Below are 15686 nucleotides of genomic sequence, written 5' to 3' on the forward strand. Positions count from 1 at the left end.
TGTCTTGTGCATGATCTATTTGTGGACGGTGATGTAAAAACGCCTACATTTTTTCATTGAAAAATTAATGTGTTTCTCTGCCTTCTTCAACAGGGTGTCTCTTCGATGGCAGAGTGTACCAAGCCGGTGACGTCATCACGATCCCCAAATGCCTGGCTCAGATGACCTGTCTCGGACAAAACAATTATGGAGACATGAAGCAACTTTAGTGAGTACAAAGAATAAAGTCACGCTTTCATTAATATTGCTTGAGTGAGTGGATAACTTAGAGTACTAATCAAATGACGTTTATTTAATTGTAAGTGTGTTATCTCTAAGAAATGTGTACGTGTGTGCAGGTGCTGATTGTGAGTGTGTGTGCGGTGCGCGCGCGCGTGTGTGTATGTGTGTGTGTGTGTGTGTGTGTGTGTGTGTGTGTGTGTGTGTGTGTGTGTGTGTCCCCGCGTGCGCGCGCTTTTGGGTGTATTTGTGTTTGTACGTGTGTGCATGTGGTTGTGTTATACATGATACGAGTGTGTGTGTTTTGATTTTTTAGATGTTTGTTGTTATCTCTAAGGATAACAGAATTAATTTATTCCGTTGAAAATACAAAATGTATGCATAACCACTATTGTTATTCACAGATCAATGGAAACATTGCCATCTTCGTTTTTTATATTGTTAATCATACACTTGTTTACAAGATAGGCCTACTTTAATATGAACTGACACAATCCCTTCCTTTTTCTTAATCTACAGTGGCATCTGCCCTTGAGCTGTAAGGAACCAAGACCGAGAAGTACAGCCAAATGTACAAAATCCTGCATTGCTTCACAGCTTTCGGGATCACTGATGTACAGATTCACAGAACGTTATGATGTCATGTCCTTATATTACAATAAATCTCATGTTTTTTAACCATCCAAAAACGGGCTTTTGTCTCTTGATTAAAACATATTATATCTTTTATTAATGTTTTTACACCTTCGTTAACACATTTTAGTTTACTATTAAAAGAGGAGCTTCCTGCTTGTCCTTGCCAAACCCTTGCAGTCAGAGAGCGATACAGCATCCCAGCAGAAAAACTGGGAATACATGACGTTTTTCCTTGTTCGGATTTTTTGTTTTGCTTTCGTTTTTGTTTGTTTGTTTGCTTTTATTAAATATTCCCATCAGCTCATTCTGTTTATGAAACAATGGGTTCAAAGTGAAAATGGACTAACTGTTGCAATGAAGTAATATGGTTTATCCTCTTTAGTTTTCACTTGCGAGACTGATGATAACGTGGGCAAAAGTGAACATCAACATCACCAATACTTTGACCACAGCAATGTGCTTTTTATGCAGGAAATACTTAGACTACCCTGCTTAATTTATCAAAAAGTGTTTAGCTTTAGTTTTAGTAAGAGTTTTACGGCACTTGCAACACGATAAGGTCATAAAAGTGACGAAGATTAGAGGTGTTACAAGAGAGCAACAAACATAAAAGAAGGAGGAGAGATAAGGACGATAGATGTTTAATAGGAAAGAAGAAGCAAATCCCAACAGAGCACCCACCAACCACCCACTTTAAAAGGTGAACTAGACCTAACAATGATGACAATGTTGCAATATTTCTAATATGCTTATTTTGAAATTACACTGAAGGAAGGCTTTGCAACCATCTATGCTAGCAATAAATGAAAAGTATGACCCATTCCACAAATTCAGTAAAGATTCAACAAATAAATAAATAAAGAATGTTTTTGAATGTTAATTAACTTCAAACACATCCAGAACAACAGAAACCATGCTCCGGATGCCAATAAAATAACCGGAATTTATACAGATCTAGCCTACCGAAAAGTATTGTTACACAGGGCAAGAGCAACACATTCAAATACAAATTGAACGCACTGATAAACTAGCACGAGACAACAAGTAAAAAAAATATTTGCAGTTTGGTGTAGCAAAAATCCCATGGGTAGGAGTCCTAGGAACGTACTCCTAGCGACTGCAAGTGATATATGAAGTTTGGGGAATTTCTCCATCTTTGTCTCTCTGGGACGCTCACGTACATATCATGATTGGCAACGACCACTACAGACCGAATTAAATCAATAAAATTAAGTCGTGGTCGCAGTTTCTCTCAACGTTCCTCCTTGCCTTTCTAAGATTCTTATCCACAGATTCTGAATAGCCAATTGGGTTTATTCCCCAACTTGGTGTTGGTTTAACTGGCTTTCTGTCTGATATCACTTTCTATTTCTTTTTGGTTTTGGAAACCTGCAAATTGATACAAGACTGGGGAGTTCTTGTTTTGTTAGAGAGTAAAGAGAAGCACATCGACACATCAATGAAGGCAGACAGAAACAACAGAGGGAAAAGTAAAGAAGTAAACCTACCAGTGGCGCCCTCCGACCACCCGCATGGCTGGGGAGGGGACAGCGGAGGATACTGTATAACCTCATTGGTATTAACACAACATGATACGAGAAGGACAGAAACTTTCTGGAGACGAAGGAAACAGAGCAGGACGGACGGACGGACGGACGGACTGACGGACGGACAGACAGTTTGGTTTTAATGTGTTCTGGAAAGAAACTGTAAAGTACATGCTCAGTAATTCGTTTAAAACGCAATTAAGTCTCAAAAATTCAATGCGGTCGTGAATCAATGGGATTCGTCATTTATTTCACTAATTTATTGGACAAGGCTAACAACGTACGACAACACTTGTTACCAGAATGAACTTGTCTGAGTCTAATGAAGTATCCCATCAACTGAGTGTTTACTGTGTTTGTGTACGATCTCGAATTACAGAGAGAAAAAAAACGATCTCGAATTACAGAGAACAACAAAAAGAGTTGTGATTTGAACTCTTAGCCGCAAGGGATTTTTAAACAGATTTGTTTCAAACGTTTATTCTAGATCTAAGTGATCTGACAATAAACTGAAAATAAAATCAGGGATACCACATACTCGTCAGTCATGACTAAGACTACCCAAACCTAAGACACCAGACTGAACACGAAGCTTCTTCTTTTCTTAATAAATGATCAACACAGTTGTTAGCATGCTACATTCTTCATAAACAAGTATAGTGCAGAATCATCTGCAAATAGCAGTTCAGTTTTATGGCACTATCGATACAGTAATAATAATCATGAAAACGCAAAAAAAACCCGGATGTTTTGCCCTACGCTGCATGTCCATGTTATATTTATTTTTAAAAGGACATACAACATTTATACAATAATTCTTCGTAAATATGGTAACATATTCAGTCAATTTATAGTGGTAATATTTCTCTTGTGTCGTGCCGTCTGTCATAGCGTTTGTTGGTGTGTTGTCGCACAGTGTGTCGTGTAGCTGTGATGTGTAATACTAATACATTGTATCGTCAGTCGCTGTTTACCACTCGAACGAGTGTGACACGTTTGTTTTGCTTTACTAAAAATTATAATTTTGTATAAACTGCACATTAGAAATATATTGAATTATGACATAGATTTACGCATAAAAAACGTGTTGGGAGAGAGGGGGGCCCTGTGTATTGTATGCCACACAAAATGGATCCTTTTTAATATACGTGTGTGTGTAACGAACATAATTTAGCTGTCAGGGCAAACCAAGACTGATCGGCATAAGTGTACTTGCTGCATCCGTCTTTGATGGGGAAACTTGAAACCATTTTTGTCTGCGCAGTTTTCAAGTATTTTAGAGGGTCTGAACGATTGAACTGATTTTTTTATTTTAAAAAGGTGGGGGCGGGGGAGGGGGGGGAGATTATGACAGGGAGGATCCGACACGAACCTAGAAGGAACAGTTCTTTAGGAAAAGATTGCCAATGAAGGCAGGAAGGTGACCCGTCGTCTGAGAGTGTGCAGGTCTTTCATACTTCCAGGTTTGTGTCGACAGTCGTAAAATTCCATCTTCAGATTAGAGTATACCGATTTTTATTACACGTATGAGAGAGTAGTATTTTACAGGAAAACGCTTTATTGCCTTTTGTATGTCCGTTCGTTTGCACAGACACAGGGACCGTTTTTTTTATTTCGGAGTAAGTTTTAATTTGTTTCTGGGTAGAAGGTCCTGATGGATATTCATGTTGCCCGTGCTTGAGCGAACGTTCTGCAGTACTCAGCAAGGGGGTGATATGTGACGAGCAGCCCTCCTCGGAGTGAGGACACGCTGCACCACGACGACAGCGTAGCTGATGCTGTTAGGGTCCGAAGCGCTGACAGTTGAAAAATAATGTGCATCGATTCCGGGCGGTCTTACTTCTAGCTCTAAAGTAGGCAATGTCTATTTTCGTAGGTGGTGTGGGCGTTCTACAAAGTTAGGCTCGCCGCACTCTGACAAAGACGAGAATGGACAATTCCATAGACCTCTTTCCTTCTGTACAGCCGCTGTTCAGACAGATAGGCCTACCTGTCTGAGGTTGAAAACACATTGTCATACAGGGGGTGCACCACACCAACAAGCAGAGGCATCCCCGTTTGTCACAGACCCAGTTTATATCACAGGCCTCGACGGTGCCCTGCATGATGGAAATTACCACTGACACTCTCAAAAGGAGTAAATGAATGATGATTGATTGATTGTACGAATCGAATTTTATTTTTCAATTGTTGATAACGAAAGAACATTCAATGTTGAAATTTTACAGAGTAATTTACTTTGATTTTCAAATAAAAAGGAAAAAATATTGAATGAACATCACAAGCTGAATTGACATTTTAGAGGGACTAACTCTACACCACCAATTTGAAGGTGGAGAATAAAAAACTTAAGGTTCAACTACAGTGTTAAAGTGCTGTATTTTTAATTGCCATCAATACTCAAATGTTAATTGTGACCAAATGGGCCTGGGCAGCCCCCTAACAAACGAGGTGCAAGCCAGCAATTTGCTTGTATGCATCTTTTGGGGGAAGGGGGGGGGGGATCACTACAAAGGGTGACTACCTCCACACCCCACACCCCCATCCAAGGACGTTTGCTTTGGCATGTCCCACATGCTGACTGGATCTCAGCGTCGTTGCCTGAAAAAAGGCCTTTCTTTTTCGTTTTTGTTCAGGCTAGGAGCAATCAGCACTCAGTAAAACACACGCATTGACAGTAGCCTTTGTGATGGGCCCGTTTGTAGCAACTGTTGTTTATCTTTTTTATTCTTGTGATCCTTTATACATTTCATCAATTTTTATAAAATCATATAGTAATATATTCAGAGAAGTGATATATCTAGAAGAAATCTCGCCTTCAATTACGTCAAACCAAGATTGACAACAAAAAAAACCCAGTTCTACGAACCGGTCGTAAGCGACTGAGAGTGAGTGCAGTAGACCTCTTACACCCCCCCCCCCACGGGTCGCCCGTCTAAGCCAGGGCACAAAGTGGCGTGTTGGTGGGGGAAGCCACATCTCAGTCACCAGGGTCCCCTTCTCCGGTCGTACGGGTTTGCACCCCACGGTGCTTGGGGTTTGGGGTGGAGGAGGGACAAGGGGCTTTCTTTTCTTTCCGATCTGTAGACCGAAGACATTGCAAGTACGGACAAAAAGATATCACCCCTACGTTAAAGAGCTATTCACGTAGCTCTAACCACTATTTTTCTTCCCACAACAGCTCTAGCAAGGAAGAAAGATAATACGGTGAGCCATCGACATCCTGGACATAATTTCTCTGCACAGCTGCTGAGATCTCGGCTTTTGAGAGGTTGTTCAGGTCTCCTAACAGTTTGCCTGATTCAGAGCTGAAGCTGACTTGTTCTTTGTGTAACTGGATATCTGTATGTCACACAATTTGAGCGATTTTTTGTTATACAATTTACAATTCTTTTACAATTCCTGTGGGGGCAGGGGAGGGGTTGATTTACGGTGTCTCTGTGAATATTTCAGGAATTTGAATTAGGATATAATTAGAATTGGAACTCAAAATATTATTTTACTCATAGATTATTTAGAATTACAACGGAATGTGTTTTTTTTAACGCTGAACTTATGTTTCTCAATGACTGTATTATGCAACTTGCTTGAACAGTTTTTTTTCACAAGCTTGCACATTTTCAAATGTCTGTGGCCCTGACAACGCCCATCATTCTTCAAGCCAAATTTACTATCACGTGTAAACTAGGACAATCTCGCAGTCCTGTTTTACTATCACGCGTAATCCCGGGGAATCTCATTACATAATCAATTCAAAGTAAAAAAAATTAGACTTGAGTTCTCCCTACTGTTGATCTGAACCAAATGTAGAAAGAACTACTAACATATTTGCCAAGTCATGAAGTGCGTACGATAGCACTTTTAAGTTCATGGTACGCATTCGGTGACCTCAAGATTGTTTTGTCCTATGGAAGCAGATAGTTACGGAGATTCGTTAAACAAAAAAAAGAGTCAATAAATGATAGCGTGACTAATTTCAAATTGCTGATGAACGGTGGTGTAAACAAAATAGTTTTAAAACGTTAATTTCATTATAAATCGATGTAGGGCGATATTAAATCAAGTGAGAGTTCACTGCCACCATGTAGAATTATGTAAGCTACACATGTTTTACACACTCCCAAGTATTGGTGGAAACAGCTGGTGGGATTCCCAACGCAAATTTAGTTGGTAAAAAATTGAATGATCACAGTTATCTTATTTTTCTTTATGTCTTCTCTCTTCTTTGTTTCAGCCCAAAAAAAAAACCCACCAAAAAAAACCCTAAGACTTTTGTTGTGCGCAACTTGCACACAGAACCTCCGAGATTGTTCACTCTTATCCGAGAAGGCTAGGACGTGGAGCTCTTCTTACCCGCCATCAGATATAGGGGTGTGCTTGAAAGACAGCAGTAAAAAACAGCGAAAGGAATTTAAAAAATTATACGTCACAACGCGGTGGAATGAGGTGCTTGTCAAGTTTTGGGGATATGGAGTTATCGATGGTGACATCTTGCATTTGATTTAAAAATTACCAATTTATCTTGAATAGAAGCCCAGATTTTGCAATTAAAAGAGGTAAGAGTGTCCTGGTGCCCTTTGATCAACGTTTCTTTTTAAAATAAAATTCACACAGAAATGTGTTTTTTCTAATGGATATAAATAAAGTAAGGGTGTTAAGACCCCTCCCCCCTAAAAAAAATTTAATAAAAATTGCCCAAGAAGCGAACAAATGCGTGTTTTATTTTATTATTTTTTTTTACTCGCCTGATGGTGCCTCAAATATATTACGGGCGGAGTTTATGTGAAGTATTTATTGGTTTTATATTTTTAACCGTTACGAATGCTGTCGTTATGGTTGCTGTTGTCGTTGTTCTCGTTGCTGCTGATACTACATTTTGTTACTATTATTATTATTTTTCCAAACTATTATTATTATCAAAATAATTATTGTTATCAATATAATCATTATTGGTGGTGATATTATATCGATATCAGATACTACCACCGAGTGCTGTTACCTGGGTGGTTGGCGGGGGGCACTGGTAGGTAGGCCTACTGACTCTTTACGTTCCTCGGTTGATTCCATCTGGGTACACACACACCATAGCAGTGTGTGTGTTTGTTTATTTGTTCGTGTATGTGTTTGCGTGTGTGTGTGTGTGTGTGTGTGTGTGTGTGTGTGTGTGTGTCTTTTGTGTGTACACGAGAAACGATTCTCCATAGCCATAACCATCTTAGCATGAATAAAGTGACTATCCTGCCTTTTGACAAGTGTGCAAAAGAAGCAGTGTTGAGTCCTGCAAACCTTCCCTCGAATTGAGTCCAATGACATAAATTTCTTTAATAATAACATGGTGACTAGGGATGAAAAATGGATTTATCATTTTGATCCAGAACAAACAATGTCCTCCATGCACTGGAAAACCCCTACTTCTCCCTCATCAAAGAAGGCAGAGGTAACACCGTCAAGTGAAAAGGTCAAGCTGATGCTGTCGTTTTTCTGTGATCGTGAATGTATCGTTATGACTGACTACCTGTAGAATGGAAAACCAGTCCCAGGGGGACTACTAATACTAGATCTACTATTCGGGTTTACTGATAAAATCGGGGTCCAAATTGGTGAGAAAAAGGTGTTGAAAACTCCATAATGGGGCCCTAATACTGCACGACAACGCCCCTAAGCACAGGGCACAACAAGTAGTCCAGTCAGCAGAACAGTGCGGCTTTGAAATCCTGCTACACCCAGCTTATTCACCAGACCTGGCCCCTTCATACTTTTTTCTGTTTCCTAATCTTTAAAAAATCACCGAAAGGACGTCGTTTCCATGACAACGAGGACGTCATTGAAGCTGTGGAAGATTGGTTAGGGGCCCATTTTGGGTCTTTTTTTTTTCTCAAGGACTTTTCAAAGTCACAGAGGAGAGGTGGGAGAAATGTGTTACTCTGCATGGTGACGACGTAGAGAAATGAAAGTATGTGTGCCAAGATACAAAGAACTATCTTTATTCCTTCATATTATTATTTAGACAGAACACTTCTTGAACCCCCCTCGTATGTTACTGTTAGTGCGTGTTTTAAGTATGAATGTTTATGAGCTAATCTGTAATTTAGTATAGGCCTACATAAATAATTATGACAGTTTTGTTATGTGGAAGGTTTACATGATATAGGTATGTGTGTGTTCGTGTTTACGTATGTGTGTGCACGCGCGCGCGCGCGTGTGTGTGTGTGTGTGCGTGCGCGCGCGTGTGTGTGTGCATGTGAAGCAAATCACACATCGTTATATATTTTTAACATGCCGGCTTATTTGATGACCTTGTGTAAAGCTATAGCAGTACAGGCTGAAGGACATGTGCAATAAAAGTACGAAGTGTCGATAAGATTTGCCCTATGTAAGACACCTCGTCAACCGAAGGGCAAAATTGTAACTCTCCAGTTTTTCTTCTCTTTCTTTCTTTGTTTTCTTTTTATTTATTCGTTTATGTGTTTATTCATTTTTCATTTATCTGTATCATCATTTTCATTGAATTTTTTATTCTCAAAATTTGATTTTTTATTCCTACTTCTGTTTCACTTTACTTTGTTTATTTTTTTAATGTTCTTTTTTATTATTCACTTTTTAAGGGAATTGGGGAGGGGGGGGGGTCCCTAAACGTTGCCGGTAACGTTTTAGTATGAACGAAAATAGTGTGTTGAACAGCAATCAAAATGTTGGAAATTGAACGAATTTTGAGTAATAACTTTGACTGTTTTATGTTTTACAAATTCATAATACATAAGTGTTCCGCGCTATTTACCGATCGACGCTTTGCGCTGCGCGTTTTAACGATCGTATACTTGTATGAGTCTTGTGAAGTCTTGATTTAATTTTAATTTTAATTTTCATATTTTTACACTTTTGAAAATATATGTGAATGTCCCTTGGTGTGAGTAAATTAATGAAAATGGAAGTGAATTTTAGAAAAAAATACATGTATTTCAAAAATATAAAATTAACGTAATCTTTCAGATTGCCGCGAAATTATACGAACGTTAAAATGCACAGCGCAATCTTAAGACTACGCCGATCGGTAAATTGCGGGAAACAGTATTATTATTATTCAGAGGGGTGACTTGTTTGACAGAGCAATCAGAGTGAGACAAAAAATATAATAGGCATAATAATTGACAAAAGGCTATTTCTTTTTTAACTTATTTTAAGACAGCATTTATCAAGTTGAGAATAAAAACATATCCCCAATTTACACCCGCCAAAATCATTGGGAAAATATTTAATATTAATAATTTGGGCTAAATTGTAAAAAAAAAAAAAAAAAACACTTTTTAACCTGCGGTAGGCATTTGGTCTCAGGATTTTAAAATAATTGTAATAAATGTAACAATTATAATTGTTGATACACAAACAGAAGTTCGTGAAGGATAGATGACAATACTATTACTATTACCAATTTGGTTTCAAATGTGTCTGATCAAGCATTGCGTCAATCACACCAATATTTAAAAGCAAAGACACATCTACCTGTATGTATAGGACCTTTGTTATGGGTCTTTAAAATTTCTAGTAAATAAGTCACACACTTACACTGCTGCGACTACTGCGAGGAATATATTGGGAATTAGTTCCACGCTCCCCCTTTTTTAAAACTTTAGGTAGACAATCAGTCTGAGGTACCGAGTTATGATCAGTGCTTGTACCAGCTTAAAATGAGGGTGGCCCGAAAAGGGGGGGGGGGTATTTTGTGTGGCAATGAAACACTCAGCATTTCGCAGTCGTTTCATTTGTGAATTCAAGCGCGTCTATTCAAATCCATAAGATCTACTACGTACCTCAATGGGAAATTTGTCTTCGTCAATCTTCCTAAAGTAATGAAGAGTAGCAGTAATTACTTGATTTTGTGCTCTCTTCTGACATTTGTGATGGCGATTGCCACTCTCTCTCTCTCTCTCTCTCTCTCTGTGTGTGTGTGTGTGTGTGTGTGTGTGTGTGTGTGTAGGGAGGGGGAAGGGTACAGTTAGCTGGACAAGTAAAATTTAAAAACAAGTTTCTGCTTCCACATCCAAAAAGCATGGCCTGATACATGAAACTCAGAATTACAACGATTAAGAAGTAGGTTTCTGATCTGAAGTGATTTTGTAACGAAATCGCAGGAAACAGATAAGACACAGACCTTCTCTAAAATCACGAAGAGTACCACGTGGGGTTTGATGGTATATAAAACCAGCACTGTTCTACCTCGAGTTGTCAGTCTCCACGGGGTCAACGATCTGTAAACAACAACCAAAAAAACAACTTCCATCATGTTCACCAAACTTTTTCTTCTTGCCATGATCGTATGCCTGGCTGCTGCTGCGAGCGACTTTGAAGGTTGGTACCGAGTTTGAGTTTTAAGTGCCGAAGTTTAGAAGTGCTACAAAAGAGTAACCAAGGCAAAAGAGAAGGAGGAGGAAGATCAGGACGATAGGTGTTTGATATGAAAGAAGGAGCAAGCCACACCAGAGCACACACCACCGCTGACTCGAGTTTGAGAGACTTTCGTTGTTGAACGCATTTGAAAAAAAAGGAGTACACATAGCTTTTTAAAACAATTGTGTTTGTTTAAATAAAATGCGTGCTTGTACTCTATTTTCTTAGGTATACAAAAGTTTTTACACCAATAAGACACGACTTATCAAGGAAAAAAAACCCAGACGTGAACTGTTATAATTACTTTATTACTATCATAGCCCTTCTCTTTCAAAACAGTTTACTGGCTCCTTTAATGAAGTACCTAAGCGCCTCTTCATCACACAGAGAAGACCTGAGTTCGATTTCCAAGTGGGAACTGGGTCGAAGCTAGCTTTTAAAAGATCAAAATTTTGTCGATGAGGTGACCGGGGGGGGGGGGGGATAAAACGCCAATATTTAATGTGAAAAAGACGGTGATTATTCGACCAAGACCTTTAGCTTCGCAATAGGGTATTATATATGCAGGGACAATATTTGTAAAATTATTGTTCAGAACGAAACTTAAAAAAATAATTCTCAACAGTTGCAATTCCAATTTAGTTAGCAGTCTTATGATACAGTCTTTGGTATGATAATGCCACAGTTAAAAAAATATTATCATGGAGCTCAGTTGATAATAGCGTGGCAAGACCAGTGGCGCAAGATGAGATTATTTATAGATTACTTGGCAAATCCGCTCCGATGTCAGTCTGTGCCTTCGGACATTCGGTTTCCAACTACACGTAGGAGTTTATGAACTGTGCACCATGGCGGAGAAAGTTGTGAAAAGGGTCAAAACAGCTAACTTCAGTGCTGAAGAAAGCAAATACTACTTGAAGAGCTGCAAGTAGAAAATGTGACCCTTTTCAGCAGCCACAGCGCGACCGTAACCAGTGAGATGAAGAAAGGGATATGGCAGAGAATAGTAACATCGAAGGTGAACGCATGCAGGCGCGGCAATGCGAACTGTAACGGATTTAAAAGAGAAAAAGAGAGTACTGAAAGCGTCGGTTCTCAAAAAAAAGAGAGACGAGGTGAAAACGGGAGGAGGGCCAGACCAGCGCCAGTGCCATTGTCAACCCATCATAAGCGACTATTCAAATGTTTTATCTCCCGACAAAATTGGAACTTGCGAAACACTTCTCTGTCGTCATAGGTGTCGAAGGGATAGTTCTGTCCCTGAAATTCCTGTTTCTTCGTAGAAGACACATTAAACGCGAAAATCCGTATAGGATAGGCTAACCAGATTGATGTGCATACAGATTTGTCCTGCCTAAACGCCCGTATAGGGGATAAACGCGGTAGGTAAATGGACCGACGTGTCCTGTACAGGCCCAGATGTATGGGAAACCACAAATCGTGCAAATTTAAAAAAAAACAATCACACACGCACGATGAGCAGAAACGCCTATTTGTCTGAACTCTTGTGACAGTTTCTTGTCCAAGTTTGTTTTTCTCCTGCGATAGGGCGCCATTGTGGGAACAGATACAATACTGTTAGACACAATTTCGGGTAAAAAAATAAAAAAAAACGAACGAGAAAATTATTAAGGTACAAACACTGTAGATCGGCCTTACTACCCCCCCTTTCGTCAGCTTAAAAAAATGTGAGAAAAGGGAGGCTAATGTGAAGGGGACCTGAAGCGACAGAGTAGATTCGCCCTCCTCCCCTCATCCAGGGGGCGAAGCGTCTATATAATCAAATAATCACTGCTTCCCTTTCTAATTTTGAAACATGGTCGCTGTCAAATTCATCCTTAAACGTAAACCTCTTAAATTAAATGTAAAAAGACGTTCGTAATCAACAATGAACAGTATGCCTAACATTCAAAACAGTTTCACGGCCACAGAAATAGCCTCCTCACCCCTCTCGGGCCACCATAAGCAGTCGCAAGCTTTGATTAAGTAAGCTTGGTAGAGTTGAAGGGAACATGTACATAGCAGTCCAAGCTGTTTCATTGCCACATATATCCTGTTCACCCCTTTGGGGCCACAGTTATAATCAATCTCAAGTCCTGGTCGAGTCTACCTCACAAATGTGAGGGGAACTAACTCCTAATAATCTCTTGACTGCTGCGTGTGCTTGGTTTTTTTCCTCGACTTTTTACCATCCTATATCGTGACCTCGATTATGACACCAGCTCCTGGCCGCGAAAGGTTAACAAAAACAGCCAAATGAGAAATTTAAAAAAAAGATAATTGTCATGTTCTACCAAAGAGTTAGACTTACTGGTAGATCTATATGTTATAGATCTACCAGTGACATTTCTGCTTCTTTGCTTTGTGTTTATGTATTCACATCTAAAGTTCCCGATTATTTTGGCGTTTGAACATACAATATGAATTTCGGATTTGTTTTCATTCACAACTCAGAGTCGCCGCCTCGAGTAGCCTAAGATGATGATTCTTGTGTGATATCTACAGGCCTTATCTGGTCCCGTTTCACTTTGATTAACCTGTCAAACAAGTCAGCTTCACCCCTGCCCTCATCCTTTCCTTTTATTGCTCTGTGAAGCTGGTGTTGCTGCATTAATTAAAACGACAATGTCAAATTTCATGTTGATATTATTAGGTTCATAGAATCGATGAACTCAGAGAAACGTTTACTTATTATAATTATCGTCATTTTGTGGATAATATTCTTAGAAATGACGATTTTAAAAAAATATCTTCTCTAAAAAAATTAATGAAAGCTGTTGCATTCAGACTTCTCCTTGATAAGAGGACCTTACGTAAAAAAAAACCCAACAAATTTTCTAAAAGGATGCCAGACAACACTGAACAATACCACTACGTACGCAGTGGGAACAAGCGAGGCGAATGAAGGCGAATGAAATTTAAAGTTAAAGTTAAAGGCAGACCTTAGTTGACCATTCCTCACTTTCTTTTTTTTTTCAGCATGAGCGAGTGAAGCGAAAGGGACGAAAGGTGAACTCACTGTAACGCGCGTAACGCGCGCGACGCATTTTTTTGTTGTTGTTGATTAAAAACAACATTCGCCAAAAAAAGAGAGGCGAGGCAGATACACCCCCCCCCCCCCCCCCCCCCCCAAGGCGGGGAAGGCGAATCCACTGTGTTTGCACGTTTACACTGGGTTTATCACTCCTAAAATCAACCCGCTAACATTTTAAAGAATTCATGGAAAGGACCACAGATTTTAAAAATATATCAGTTTTATTTCGAAGAATGATTAAGCAGTACTCTTATACTATTAGAGCGGATATAATGTTTAATGAGTAACTCGTCCTTTCTGCTGGGATGTCGTATCTCTTTACAGGCAGGGGTGGAAGCTGCCTTGTACATGATTCTAATACGTGAGGGATGTCGCCGTAAAAACACCTACTTTAAAATTTGTTCAAATGAAATGTTTTGTTTCTCTGCTTTTTTCAACAGGATGTCTCTTCGATGGCAGAGTGTACCAAGCCGGTGACGTCATCACGATCCCCAACTGCCTGGCTCAGATGACCTGTCTCGGACAAAACAATTATGGAGACCTGAAACAACTTTAGTGAGTACAGAGAAAAAGGTCACGCTTGCATTACTATTATTTGAGTGAGTGGATAACTTGGGAATTCAAAGTGTGAGTGTGTGTGTGTGTGTGTGTATTTCAGTGTATTTGTGTTTGTACTTTGTACATGTGTGTATGTATTAATTTTTGGGATGTTTGTTGTTTTCCAAAGATAACAAAATTAATTTATTTCTTTGAAAATACAAACATGTATGCATATTATATAACCAATATTGTTATTCACAAATCAATGGCAACATTGCCATCTTCGTTGTTTTTTAATTGTTAATCGTACACTTGTTACTTTATTATGAACTGACAAAATCCCTTCCTTTTTCTTAAAATCTACAGTGGCATCTGCCCCTGAACTGTGTAACCAAGGCCGAGAAGTACCGCTGGAAGCTACAGTGAGCATGTAGCACATCTCTGTGATAGTATAGGCTGAAATATAGAGGCTTCTACCTGGGTTTTTCTAAGTCGAATAAATTCTTGTTTGATTCTGAATGTGTTTGTTGCCTTTTAAAATGTTCTTTTATTTCAAAATTAACTCTCGGTTCGTCACTTATAAGTTATAGCTTCATACCCTTTAGCAACAGACAAAGCTGAAGTGACACTATCTAATAATATACTTTTTACTGCCTCAGCACTTTTTGTGTGATTAGAAAAGTCTATTAGATTATTTATTGCTAGCAATGCTTGAGTGTGTAACTTATCCATTTTGAATAGAAATAGAATCTACTGTGTCACTATGGGCCTCCGCTACTGTGTAACCAAATTCCTCCTCCATAGTGTGTCGCAAGGGGGTTTCTTAAGCAGGAACATGTGAACCGCATGTATATGTGTTTGCATGCTAGATTCCTGGTAAGAAAATCTGCACATATGCAGGAGAACCTATGGACACAGACACCGCAGTCTAGGCATTTCATTTTACATCTGCAGTCAAGAAAAGATTCATTTTTAGAAGAAAAAATAATTTACACCTTTTCGATTTGCTGAGGGAATAACCCATTCATGACTGTTTTCCAATACCTTACCTAAGTCAACATGTTTTGCATGCTTATGCCCTCTTAGAATGTCACGCTGTCAGCTGGTCACTTTCCCGAATATCTCTTTACGTAACTGCTCAAAAAAGAAATCTCTAGTTAACTTTAGCAGCACATGCAATAACTCATCCACTCGTTTATTTTGCTTTTTATTTAAATAGTTAATTTTAAGAATGCGACGAAACGCCTCAACATACATGTTTGTGATAGATGGTAACCCCTATGCAATAAGCATGCTTTTGTCTTCTTTGACGTATTCCTTATTAA

At 39.1% G+C, this 15686-nt stretch overlaps 1 protein-coding gene across 1 annotated transcript in view; it reads left to right on the forward strand.

Moving 5' to 3' along the window:
- The window catches only part of LOC106011433, a 15994-nt gene extending 1120 nt beyond the window's left edge, over window positions 1-14874 (forward strand). The window contains exons 2-5 of the mRNA XM_035969090.1: window positions 94-208; window positions 13767-13771; window positions 14262-14376; window positions 14728-14874. Coding sequence (XP_035824983.1) covers window positions 94-208; window positions 13767-13771; window positions 14262-14376; window positions 14728-14743 — 251 coding nt within the window. The 3' untranslated portion in view covers window positions 14744-14874. The remainder of the gene's footprint in view (window positions 1-93; window positions 209-13766; window positions 13772-14261; window positions 14377-14727) is intronic.
- The last annotated feature ends 812 nt before the right edge of the window (window positions 14875-15686 follow it).

This window comes from Aplysia californica, unplaced genomic scaffold, assembly GCF_000002075.1.
Source record: "Aplysia californica isolate F4 #8 unplaced genomic scaffold, AplCal3.0 scaffold00114, whole genome shotgun sequence".
NCBI lineage: Eukaryota > Metazoa > Mollusca > Gastropoda > Aplysiida > Aplysiidae > Aplysia > Aplysia californica.